The sequence below is a fragment of the Zootoca vivipara genome, chromosome 12 (assembly GCF_963506605.1).
Source record: "Zootoca vivipara chromosome 12, rZooViv1.1, whole genome shotgun sequence".
Classification (NCBI taxonomy): Eukaryota; Metazoa; Chordata; class Lepidosauria; order Squamata; family Lacertidae; genus Zootoca; species Zootoca vivipara.
In genome coordinates, this window is record NC_083287.1 from 1,405,157 (window position 1) to 1,417,952 (window position 12,796).

Consider the following 12,796-nt stretch of genomic DNA (forward strand, 5'->3'; position numbering starts at 1 on the left):
CATATATTCATGTTGTATAAAATGCACTGTGAGAGTGCTTATATTTAAGATTAACATGAAGTATCTGAAGAAATGTGCCTGCACATGAAAGCTCATACCTATGACAAACTTAGTTGGTCTCTAAGGTGCTACTGGAAGGATTTTTTGTTTTTGTTTTTGTTTTGTTTTACTACGTCAGACCAACATGGCTCCCTACCTGTAACTATGAAAAACAATGTGTTTTCTTCTGAATGAGGAGGAAACTAATAACGAAAGGTGACCACCATCTATGACAAATGGGTTAATATTTTTTTAAATGGCTATTCTGACCAATTGCTTATACAGCTGCTGTCACTAGGTTTTATTCCTTGTTCTAAATTATTTCATATTTAATTCTGTTTAAATGAACCTAGAATCTATTTGAAAGCTGTGAACATTGTTCTGCTACGATCCAGAAATTAGACATTATGCTGATTTGGCTTTTGCTAAGCATCACAAAGAATTGCTTTCAAATATGGGACAGATGCAATGCTTCCAGGTCTGCACAATATTTCGTCCTTGTGTGACTGCAGCCAGTTGCATTTGGTTTTGGATTTTTTTTTAAGGGAGCATCTCTCAAACTCACTTCAGGCTTCCATTTCAGCTAAAGGTCACCTGTGGAAATTACACTGGGAATGCACAACTATGAAATGAAGAGCAGGGACCTGCCTGGCTTTAGAACTGACCACAGCAAATGTGTACTGACAGCTTTATTCAAAATCACATAAGGCAAGAAGTTCGGCACTGGAGCTGAAGGCCTGAGCAGCAGAAAATGCAGCCGGTTGGCAAAGGGCGGCCGGGGGGGGGGGACCAAGGAATCACCTTCTATCAGGTGGTTTTGCCAAAGCTACTACTGACAATGGGCACTGGGACACACCCAAAACATAAATGTTTAAGAAACGGGATTTGAGGAAGCAGAATATTCTGTTTTCTATGGGTTTTATTCAAAGCCTCAGCAATGTTTAAACTTCACACTGTTTGGGATTTGTTAATTTGGGTATTTTGCACAATTCAATTTAAAACATACACACAGAAAGTCTGCACAAAGTTTCTGTTTAAAAACCCTATTTTTGTTTTTAAGCATTCCATCTTGCTTTATCATTTCCCATCTGCATATATATCTTTAGAAAATAGTTTGCATATCTATTACCAGATCATGACTAACTTATTTATGTGATCTGGCAGGGAACTATTCATAAAAATAGCAACCTGATTTCCCCTCCCCCTTGAACTTTGAGCATAGTTAGAAATAATTATGTCCCACTGCATTTCCAAAGATCAGAAGAGACTGAATGATAAAAGACCATGTTTTTTACACAATGGTTGCCAATTTGGCTTCATCTCCTTTTATAGTTGCCTCAGAATCACTCAGGAAAGGGGAAAAAAAGGTTTTCTAAGCCAGTGTTTCCCAACCTTGGGTCTCCAGCTGTTTTCGGACTACAATTCCCATCATCCCTGACCACTGGTCTTGCTAGCTAGGGAAGTTGTAGTTTAAAAACAGCTAGAGACCCAAGGTTGGGAAACACTGGTCTAAGCAATGTAGCCTTTTATTTTGGGGGGGGGGGAGTGGAGATGTTTCGCTGTGTTTTTGGAATCTCTGAATGGCAGAAGGCTCTGGCCAAGGCAATGGAAGAGGGCAATTGTGCCACCTACATCATTTCCAAAATATGAACACGTCACACAGCGAACAGGTCTGTGAATGATAATAATAATAATAATAATAATAATAATAATAATAATAATAATAATTTATTTGTACCCCACCCATCTGGCTGGGTTTCCCCAGCCACTCTGGGTGGCTTCCAACAAAGATTAAAGTACATTAAAATGTCACATATTAAAAACTTCCCTAAACAGGGCTCCCTTCAGATGACTATCTTGTTTGCTAAACATCCACCCATGAAACTCCCATTTGTGATGGATGAATGCTTCCCCTTAGACAGGCACAACACCGGACTTTAGTTTTTTGCTGAGCATGTTACCATAGTATCATAGAACTGTAGAGCTGGAAGGGACCCTGAGGGTCATAGAATCATAGAGTTGGAAGAGACCACAAGGGTCATCCAGTCCAACCCCCTGCCAAGCAGGAAACACGATCAAAGCATTCCTGACATATGGCTGTCAAGCCTCTGCTTAAAGACCTCCAAAGAAGGAGACTCCACCACACTTCTTGGCAGCAAATTCCACTGCCGAACAGCTCTTAGTGTAAGGAAGTTCTTCCTAATATTTAGGTGGAATCTTGTTTCTTGTAGTTTGAATCCATTGCTCTGTGTCCGCTTCTCTGGAGCAGCAGAAAACAACCTTTCACCCTCTTCTATATGACATCCTTTTACATATTTGAACATGGCTATCATATCACCCCTTAACCTTCTCTTCTCCAGGCTAAACATACCCAGCTCCCTAAGCCATTCCTCATAAGGCATTGTTTCCAGGCCTTTGACCATTTTGGTTGCCCTCTTCTGGACACGTTCCAGCTTGTCAGTATCCTTCTTGAACTTTGGTGCCCAGAACTGGACACAGTACTCCAGGTAAGGTCTGACCAGAGCAGAATACAGTGGTACTATTACTTCCCTTGATCTAGATCAGGGGTGTCAAACTCAAATTCATCGGGGGCCGCATCAGCAGTTTGGTCACCCTCAAAGGGCCGGTTGTATCTGTAGGACTATGTGTCCACTCTTTATTATCATAAATTATTGTCACTGCATTCAATTATTACTGTTTTTGTAATAATGTAAGTAATAACTATCTCTGAAAGCAGAAAAATAGTCAGAATAATGGCAAGTAGATATTCAAATGTACAATTATTGTACAATTTATTGAAAAATGATTTTTGGTAACTGCACTGGGTGGTGGAGGCTCGCTAGGGTTTCATGCAGGACCTTTGCAGAGCTACTAGTACCTGGAGATGCTGGGGTCCTTCTGCATGCAGGACAGATGTTCTGCCAGTGAGCCACCACCCTTCACCAAAGGGACTGGCTGAGGTTGACTCACTGGAGCTGCTCTCCTGGTTCCAGGGTTTAAGGGCCAGAAGTATAAAGCAGCATCCTATGTTTCTGAGGAGAGGGAGAGGGAGGGGAGGGAGGAAGGAAGGAAAGAGGGGAGAGAAAGAAGAGTAGGAAATAAGGAAGGGAATAAAGAAGAAAAGAAAAAGAAAGAGGGAGAGAAGACAGAAGGGGAGAAAGAAGGAAGGAAGTAGAGGGAAAGAAAGAATAAGAATGAGGGAGAGGAAGAAAGATGGGAAGGACGGAAGGAAGAAAGGAAGTAAGGAAGAAAGAAAGAAAGAAAGAAAGAAAAGAGGGAGCAGGAGGGAGAGAGGAAGGAAAGAGGTGAGAGAAAGAAGAGTAGGAAAGAAGGAATAAAGAAGGAAAGAAAAAGAAAGAGGGAGAGAAGACAGAGATAAAGAAGGAAGGAAGGAGAGGGAAAGAAAGAATAAGAACGAGAGAGAGGAAGGAAGAAAGGGAGGGGGGGTCGCCGCCTTGATTCAGCGCCAGAAAAGAGCGCGAAGGGACCCAGGGGCAAAAAGCATTTCCCGTGCAGCGTGAGGCAGCGGGTGTCTGTTTTAGGAGAAATGCGTAAAGCCTCAGAGTTGCACGTTCGTGAGGCTGAGCCGCTGCTGAGCTCACGTTCATGAGGCTGAGCCGTGGCAGGAGGAGGAGGAGGTGAGGCAAGAGGAGGAGGAGGAGGCGGCTTGCCGGGTCGGTGCCCGGCAGTGCCGTGTGGAGAGTCCCGAGCCTCTGGGACGCAGTAGTGCTCTGTAGCACTTTGAATCCTCCTCCTCCTCCACGCGGCACTGCTGGGTGCTTTGTCTGTGCTTCTTCAGCAGCAGCAGCAGCAGCAGCAGCCGTTTCCAGGCGCCGAGCTGTGGCAGGAGGAGGAGGATTCAAAGTGCTACAGAGCACTGCTGCGTCGCAGAGGCTTGGGACTCTCCGTGCGGCGCTGCTGGGCGCTGACCCGGCAAGCTGCCTCCTCCTTCTCCTGCTGTGGCTTGGGGCGCTCCACGCAGCGCTGCTCCGGCCGCCTTTCTACCCCCCCAGGCCCCAGCTGTTTGTCGGCGCTTTGTCAGCGCGGCGCTTCAGCAGCAAGGTCCTGCTGCTGGGTCCCGCTGGCTGGGGCGCTCGGCGGGCCACATAACGAGGTCTGGCGGGCCGGATTTGGCCCCCGGGCCTTGTGTTTGACACCCGTGATCTAGATGCTATACTCCTATTGATGCAGCCCAGAATTGCACTGGCTTTTTTAGCTGCTGCATCACACTGTTGACTCATGTCAAGTTGGTGGTCTACCAAGACTCCTAGATCCTTTTCACATGTACTGCTCTCAAGCCAGGTGTCACCCATCCTGTACTTGTGCCTTTCATTATTATTTTTTGCCCTAGTGTAGTACTTTACAATTCTCCTTGTTAAAATTCATCTTGTTTGCTTTGGCCCAGTTGTCTAATCTGTTAAGGTCATTTTGAAGTGTGATCCTGTCCTCTGGGGTATTAGCCACCCCTCCCAATTTGGTGTCGTCTGCAAACTTGCTCAGGATGCCCTCAAGCCCATCATCCAAGTCATTGATAAAGATGTTGAATAAGACTGGGCCCAAGACAGAACCCTGTGGCACCCCACTAGTCACTTCTCTCCAGGATGAGGAGGAGCCATTGATGAGCACCCTTTGGGTTCGGTCAGTAAGCCAGTTACAATTCCACTGAATGGTAGCATTGTCTAGCCTGCATTTTACCAGCTTCTTTACAAGAATATCATGGGGCACCTTGTCAAAGGCCTTGCTGAAATCAAGATATGCTACATCCACAGCATTCCCTTCATCTACCAGGCTTGTCATTCTGTCAAAAAATGAGATCAGATTAGTCTGGCATGACCTATTTTTCAGAAACCCATGCTGACTTTTAGTGATCACAGCGTTCTTTTCTAGGTGCTCTAGTCCAACCCCCTGCAATGTCGGACTCTCAACTAAAGCCCCGTTTCCTCTCTTTAGACTCCCTACCCCCTTGAGATGGAAGCTCCGCTAGGGACTTGCCGTGGGGGAGCTTCGTGGCTGAGCTGATTGGTTTGCCCAGGTTCTGCTATAGTAAAGCCCCAAAAATTATATACACATATTTATACAATGATTTATTTACTTTTTGGAGTTTGGAAGGGTGGTTTTGCTGTTAGTTAAATAGATTTGATGGTTCTTAGAGCTTGTGTTTTTGTGTTTTGTTTTGTTGATACTCTGTACTCTGCTTCAGGGGGTTTATGCTGTGAAGTCATCTACAAATTTCTTTAATTTTTATGCTCCGTCTCTCCCCACTCATCTCTAGAAAAGGAAGATGCAGCTTTCTTGTCCTATTACAGTAGTTTCAAACTTCCTGCTTTCAGCGAATGGTCTGTCAAAGACCCCCAGCAGCAGGGATGGGCTCTCTTGTGGGGCCACCTGAGGCAAAGCAATAGCGTGCTGCCCCACTTCTGCCCCTGGTGGAATGCACCATCATGTGTCCAATTATGGGAGGGGAGCAGTGTCTCACCAGAATGCCAGCCTTGCAGAAAGTCGGCGAGAGGAGGGTGCTCTGGCAGCCAAAGCGGTGGGGTGGACATGGGGCCACCTCTTGCACTTCTGCCACCTGAGACAACTGCTCCCCCCTCCCACTCATGGGCTGGCCGGCTCTGCCCAGCATGTGCAAAAGATTCTGCAGCACATTCCAAGCTGCAAACAGTTTATGTGGCACAAGAACTAGCCAGTGTGACCTAAGACAAGGGTTCCCAAACTATGGCACATGAGCTTCATTTGGGGAGTCCACAACATGTCTGTTAAGAACACGTACATTGTGATGGAATACAATAAAAGAAGCCCCCCACCACACACTCCTAAAAATAATAATCATACAGCATCTAGCACAATGCATTGCAACTGCTACAGCAGGCTGAAAACAGTATTAAAGTGATCCACCAAGACCCTCTATGCTTTTCAAGTGCTCTATGGGGGGGGGGAGTTTAGGAACCCCAGACCTAGAAGATAATGAGTTCTCTCTTGAGCTGAACATTGCAGTGGGAAATTGGCACCTTGGGAGACTTGCCTGTTATTATGGATCCTTTACAGGGAGGAAGCTCTGAGAAGCTTCCAAGGAACCCCAAGGGATCTGGGATTACTTTAGGCAAATCTCAACCTGATTACTGATTTTTTTATTTTTAAAAAATTATTCAGCGGGAGGAATCTACTAAACAATACTGCATTCTTCTTTCATTTCAGTAAGGCTATTCAGTCTTAGGATTTTTATACTGCAGTTCAGAAAGATAAAAATACACCTGAAAACAATTTTTTTTAAAAAAAGTCATACATATTGCAGCACACATAGGCCAGAAGGACTCGGTGACAGGGGTTCAGGAAAGTCCAAGCAAACAGGTGAGTTTTCACTAAGTATCAGAACCCCCCCCCTTTGCTTAGTGCTTCCTGAATAAAGGGGGAGGGGGAGATTTCATTCCTGAGAGTCAGTCTGCTTCAGCAGGGACCACCACGGCAGCCCCCAATAAGCCCCATTGAGAAGGAAGGCAGCACATCACATTAGCTGCACTTATCGAGCCGAATCTTTCCACTTACTTCTTGGCCACTGAAGCTACAATCCCACACACCTCACACCTGGGAGTAAGTCCCATGTGTGTAGCACTGCATTGTGAGAGTCCTCTATGCCCCACTGCAGAGAGACGGGGTCTTGCTTTTAATCACCATTAGGGAAGTCAAAGATGAAAGAAAGTTCAATCAGGGCATGTGGTATCCCTAATGTGGAAAAAGGAGCCAGCTGGGCCTGCCTATTCCCACGGCTGATATATGTGGCCACAAAATCCACCTTTTCCTCTTCTTAACCGACAAATAGGCTCAGGTTTGATTTGTACATTTGATCAAAAAGGAGCTGTCTATTATTCTGGGTGGCCTCCAAGAAATGAAAGAAATTGATGTAGCGCAATTCCATTTGCAAGCATGGCATATTTAAAGATCTTCCTCATTCAACTTGTCACAAGGTGAGAGTCAGAAATGTGCAATTGTTAATGGGTCATGTTGAATTCAAAAATCCACATTGGAGCGATACCTTTCTCAGGCCCAATCAGAATGCATGGCCTGCTTTAGAGTTCTCCAGAACTCCTCACGTCAGGCAAGATGTTCAAAAGGATGGGCAAGAGGGATGGAAGTAGCGTACAAAAACTGGGCTGATACTGTAAGCCATGAGGTTTGCTTGTAGGTTCACTTCCAGGGTAGATATTGCAAACTAAACAAATCTGTGGCAGGTGCTACACACCTAGAGTCTGGGATAAAGAAGCAATTTCTACTCATCATCTGTGAGAAATTAAAGCCTGGTAGTAACCCAAATCTTAAATAACAACAACAACAACACTTTCTTATTTAGACTCTGCCCATCTGGCTGGGTTTCCTCAGCCACTCTGGGTGGCTCACAACAAAAATTTAAAAGCACAATAAAACGTCAAACATTAAAAACTTCCCTAAACAGGGCTGCCTTCAGATGTCTTCTAAAAGTCACCTAGACACGGGTTCCTGGGAGTAGAAGTAAAGAGAAGCATGACAGTCTTTATTTGAGGAAAGGAGGAATGAACATTGGGTGGCATACCAAGTTTTAAAAAGTAATAATAATAATAATATTTAATAATAATAAAGTCAATTGAAACAACTGATTGGAAGATATATAAGCCCATCTCTGGATGATGAAAAATTATCTTTCTCGGTTGTAGATTCTGCCTTGAATGGGTTGTTTTGGATAAGAAGCAGCCACTGATTCTTTAGGGACACAGGTTGGGCTGTGGTCTAAACCACGGAGCCTAGGGTTTGCTGATCAGAAGGTCAGCGGTTCTAATCGCTGTGACAAGGTGAGATCCCGTTGCTCGGTCCCAGCTCCTGCCAACCTAGCAGTTTGAAAGCACGTCAAAGTGCAAGTAGATAAATAGGTACCGCTACAGTGGGAAGATAAACGGTGTTTCCGTGTGCTGCTCTGGTTCGCCAGAAGCGGTTTAGTCATGCTGGCCACATGACCCGGAAGCTGTCTTCGGATGAACGCCAGCTCCCTCAGCCTACAGAGCGAGATGAGCGCACAACCCCAGAGTCGTCCGTGACTGGACCTAATGGTCAGGGGTACCTTCACCTTTACCAATTCTTTAACCCAGAATCCTAGATAAGTAACCTCTGCTGCACCTGGGAATACTGCCATCTCAACCTTGGAACTGAGGATACAAGATGACCTCTTGGCTGTAAACACCCCACTCTAATTTTTGTTTATTTTTGTTTCTTTATTTTTCCTGACTTCATCCCTTGCTTTGTGTAATATCTCACCTGATGAAGAGTTTTTATGTGTCTTGAAGGATATAATGGCCCAGTCTGCATGTGATGCTTAGCCGTGAACCATGATGAACACACAAATGTGCAGTATTACTGTATGCACAGTAAAATTAAAATATAATAATAATTATTTTAAATGGCCACTTTGCTCCTCCCTGCTCATCTTGCTGTCACCCTACCCAGAGCTAAACCCTGTGATGTCCAAGCCCAGCCTTGTGGTTCTCCCTTCCCAGACAAACCATATGCAGTCAGCCAAGAATGAGCCTTGGCTATGTCTTCGGGTTTGTAAGGCCACCTGTGGATGCAACACAAAGGCCAGCCCATGCCTTAACTCCAAGCAGGGTAGCCCCACAGGAGCAAAGCAGCCTCGATTTCTACAGTGAGTGCCCACACATTCCCACAGCTGTAGTTTGGCCTAAAGTCCTTCCTTGCATGCAAAGCTAAGACACTCTAGGGCAGGGGTCAGCAAACTTTTTCAGCAGGGGGCCGGTCCACTGTCCCTCAGACCTTGTGGGGGGCCGGACTATATTTTGGAAAAAAAATATGAATGAATTCCTATGCCCCACAAATAACCCAGAGATGCATTTTAAATAAAAGAACACATTCTACTCATGTAAAAACACGCTGATTCCCGGACTGTCCATGGGCCAGATTTAGAAGGCGACTGGGCCACATCCGGCCCCCGGGCCTTAGTTTGGGTACCCCTGCTCTAGGGACTTAGTCAACTCAAGTGTAGATGGAAAAGCAGCTTCTTAATTTAGGAAAGGTCAGCCAAAGACAATCTGAAGGAGCGTCTCCACCCCCATTGTTCTGCCCGGACACTGAGGTCCAGTACCGAGGGCCTTCTGGCGGTTCCCTCGTTGTGAGAAGCTAAGTTGCAGGGAACCAGGCAGAGGACCTTCTTGGTAGTGGCACCCACCCTGTGGAACACCCTCCCATCAGATGTCAAAGAGAAAAACAGCTACCGGATTTTTAGAAGACATATGAAGGCAGCCCTGTTTAGAGAGGCTTTTCATCTTTAATTGATTGTTTTATTCTTCTGTTGGAAGCCGCCCAGAGTGGCTGGGGAAACCCAGCCAGATGGGCGGGGTATGAATAATAATAATAATAATAATAATAATAATAATAATAATCTGCTATCAAGCAACAAATCCTCAAATGATCTTCATCATCAGCAAACCAGTCTCTTATAATGTTGTTGTTTTTTTAGCAACTTTTCCAATCCTGAATCCCAATCTTGTGTTCTGAGAAAAACTGTGACTTGCCCACCTGTGCTCAGTTATGGGCACCACTGTAAATGGATCTAGTTACAGGTAGGTAGCCGTGTTGGTCTGACTCGAAGCAAAATAAAAAAATTCCTTCAGTAGCACCTTAAAGACCAACTAAGTTTTTATTTTGGTATGAGCTTTCGTGTGTAAATGGAGTCACTGGTTTTCTTTTGCAAGTTTATCTGGCAATTTACAGTTGTTTTGTTAAAAACAACAACTGTAAATTGAGAATCCTCCTTTTTTTGACCCCTTAGGAAGTCACTGGAAGCCCCCAGATTTAGTTTGAAAACGACAATTTACACCATCATTTGCATCATACATAATTACTATAGTTAAGACTGCAAATCCGAAACCCGCTGAGAGGATGTCCCACTGAAAACAATGGAACTTATTTCTGACAGGAAATGTGTAGGACTGAACTGTAGGCTACTGTTGCAATTCTAGGCAAACTCACAAGGGCACAAGCCTCTTTTGATCATTAAGCTGCACTTCTAAGTGAATATGAACAGGGTTGCACAGCACAGTTTTTGCTCCAGGCAGTGCTTCCCTCCTCCCCTCCACTTTCTAGGAAGGCTGCAAATAAGACACTTGACTATGCTTGCTTTAGTCTCCTGAGGTTGAGGAGACGGACCATTCATTCATTCGGGAATTGGGGAGGCTCTTATGCAGTCCATCGGTGTCCCCTCCCTCCATCTTTTGCATGTGCAAAGAATGGCTTTGAGACATAGAAAACTTATTTAAAGTTATTTTAAAATATATACAGTCATACCTTGGTTTAAGTACGCTTCGGTTTGAGTATTTTCAGTTTAAGTACTCCACGGACCTGTCTGGAACGGATTAATCCACTTTCCATTACTTTCAATGGGAAAGTTCGCTTCAGGTTAAGTACGCCTCAGGTTAAGTACAGACTTCCGGAACCAATTGTGTACTTAAACCGAGGTACCACTGTATATTATTGAGCTGACCCAGTTGTCACATTTTTGCAACAGAATACAGTCACAATTGTGACCAGAATATAGAGCAATTCAACACTTGCAACTTTTTTTCTCATTTGGGAGCTAAGTGTTCCCAAAGAAAAATATGTGTCAAGTGAGAAGGTCAAAGGTTATTTTACATCCTCCTGCCCTTTTCTGTCTTAAAGTCAAGCATTTTGGTCACAGGTGAGACATCAGACACTGAGTTGCTGTAGACAAAGGCACAAATCAAACACCAGGGGGCGATACAGCAAAGGAAACTTCACTTGCTCTCTGAACAGCCGAGCCAAAATTGCGCAGAAAATCGCCCGCACAAAATTCGCCCAGCCAACCGCCAACTCCGCTCACAGCGAGCAATTTCCGCACCGAGAGCAGTACAGGCTAAACGCCAGCTTACGAACTAGAGGGCATTTCAAAATGCAACTTAAGGAGAGCTGGGTTTATTTGTGGCATTTGTATGCCACCCGCTAACAGAGGTCTCCGGCTGGCTTACAATAAATAGGGAAATATACATCGTTTACAGCACACCACCAGACGTGAAGTCCAAAGCGCCCTAAATACCTCTGAAAATCACCACAATCTTAGAACACAGATTTCTAGGTAAGTGACACGCGGCGAGAAGCTCCCCACATCACGAACCCACGGCATGAAGTGGAAACTGAGCGGTGCACGGGAACTTCCACTCCTACGCCGACACGCAAGAAGGTGCCGCCGCGGGAAATTGCCCCGGACACTTTCCGCCAGAGGCGCCCCAGAGGCGTACAGTGGGGAAGCCCACGAGCGCACGGAGATAGGAGCGCCCGCCTGTCTCCTGCGGGCTCCTCCCGGCCGCGCCGCTTACCTGGCCCGTGGGTCCCTCGCAGCAGCAAGGCTCGCAGTTCTCCTCCTGCTCCGGGCGCGGGTTCCTCGTGGGCGCCGCTGACGTTGGTGCAAAGCCCTTTGCCGTCGAGCAGCGCGTGGAGGGGCTTTTGCTCGCCCCGGCGCGGCCGGCAGCGCAGCCCGGCGCCGCACAGCTCCGTGTACACGCCGCACGGGCGTCCCTCGGGCAGCGCGCACGTCTGGCAGCAGCCGCAGCCCGGCTCGGGCACCAGCTCCGCGCACGTGGCCGCCGGCGCCTGGCACTGCGCCCGCGCCCGAGAGTCGCACGGCTCGCAGCGCACCACCGGGCCCGGAGCCGCCGACGCCAGAGCCCACAGCGGCGCCCACAGCAGCGCGCACAGGCGGCGCACCATCGCCGTCGGACGGACCGCGGGACCCGGAGCGGCGGGCGGGCGGGCGAGAGAGGACGCGGGCACCGGCTCCGCGCCCTCGGAGAGCAGCAGCCGCGGCGAGGCTCTCCGGCGCCCGGGACGGAGAAAGGCGCGGCGCTGCCGGGCGAAGCTGCTGGGGCGAAGCTTCGGGGCCCCTCCTTCGTCACGGACCGAAAGGTTCCTCTCGGGCGGCCCAAACGTCAGGCGCGGCAGGAGCCCGGCGGAAGGACGGAGCGCCAAGGCTGGCAGCGCGAAAGGCAGGCAAGCAGGCAGGCGCGCCCGGAAAGACCTCGCCGATGCCAGCGGACAGGGTGCGCGTCCATCTGCCGCCTGCCCGCCTCCAGCGCCGCCTATATAGCGCCCTCGCAGGACCCGCCCGCCAGGCCCAAGGGGCGGTGCTGGGGGGCGGGCAACGCGGCCGAAGAAGCGCCGGCCAGGCCAGAGCGAAGGATCCGGCCGAGGAAGGGCAGGAACCGGCGCGACCGGCTTCGGAACCGCCCCGCCGACTCCGCCGTCCGCTCGCGGGACTCTTGGCGGCTCCCAGGGACGGGGGCGCGCAGCTGAAGCTCGTGCCCTTTTGGATTGCCCTATGCTTCCCTATTCAGTACTTGCCGTAACTTAATCAAAACTAAGTATTTGGGGGGAGGGGGCTATCCCGTACAGTATTCTTAAATCTAGCAATGTGTGTTGTCTACCCACCACCTGCTTGTACAGAGCTTTCATTCAAGCGTTATTCGCATTTCGCAGTCTTGCCGTCTACCCTATATCCAGAATGCAGATGCCCCGCGTGCAAGGACCGCGTCTTGTCATCTGTTATGCGGGGCGGGGCTTACCTGTCCCCCCCCCTCAATATTTTATCCAGGTTGTCACCCCTGCATCTCAGAAACCCAAGGAAAATTGAGAAGATTTGTTTCTTAAAAGTTGTTGTGCCTCTACCAGACATCTGCGTAAGGCAAAGACTGCCAAATTCAAACAA

General features: G+C 47.7%; 1 protein-coding gene across 1 annotated transcript in view; it reads right to left on the minus strand.

Annotated features, from left to right (window-relative positions):
• The window catches only part of IGFBP3 (insulin like growth factor binding protein 3), a 34,064-nt gene extending 21,930 nt beyond the window's left edge, over window positions 1-12,134 (minus strand). The window contains exon 1 of the mRNA XM_035101349.2: window positions 11,412-12,134. Coding sequence (XP_034957240.2) covers window positions 11,412-11,802 — 391 coding nt within the window. The 5' untranslated portion in view covers window positions 11,803-12,134. The remainder of the gene's footprint in view (window positions 1-11,411) is intronic.
• Window positions 12,135-12,796: the final 662 nt, after the last annotated feature.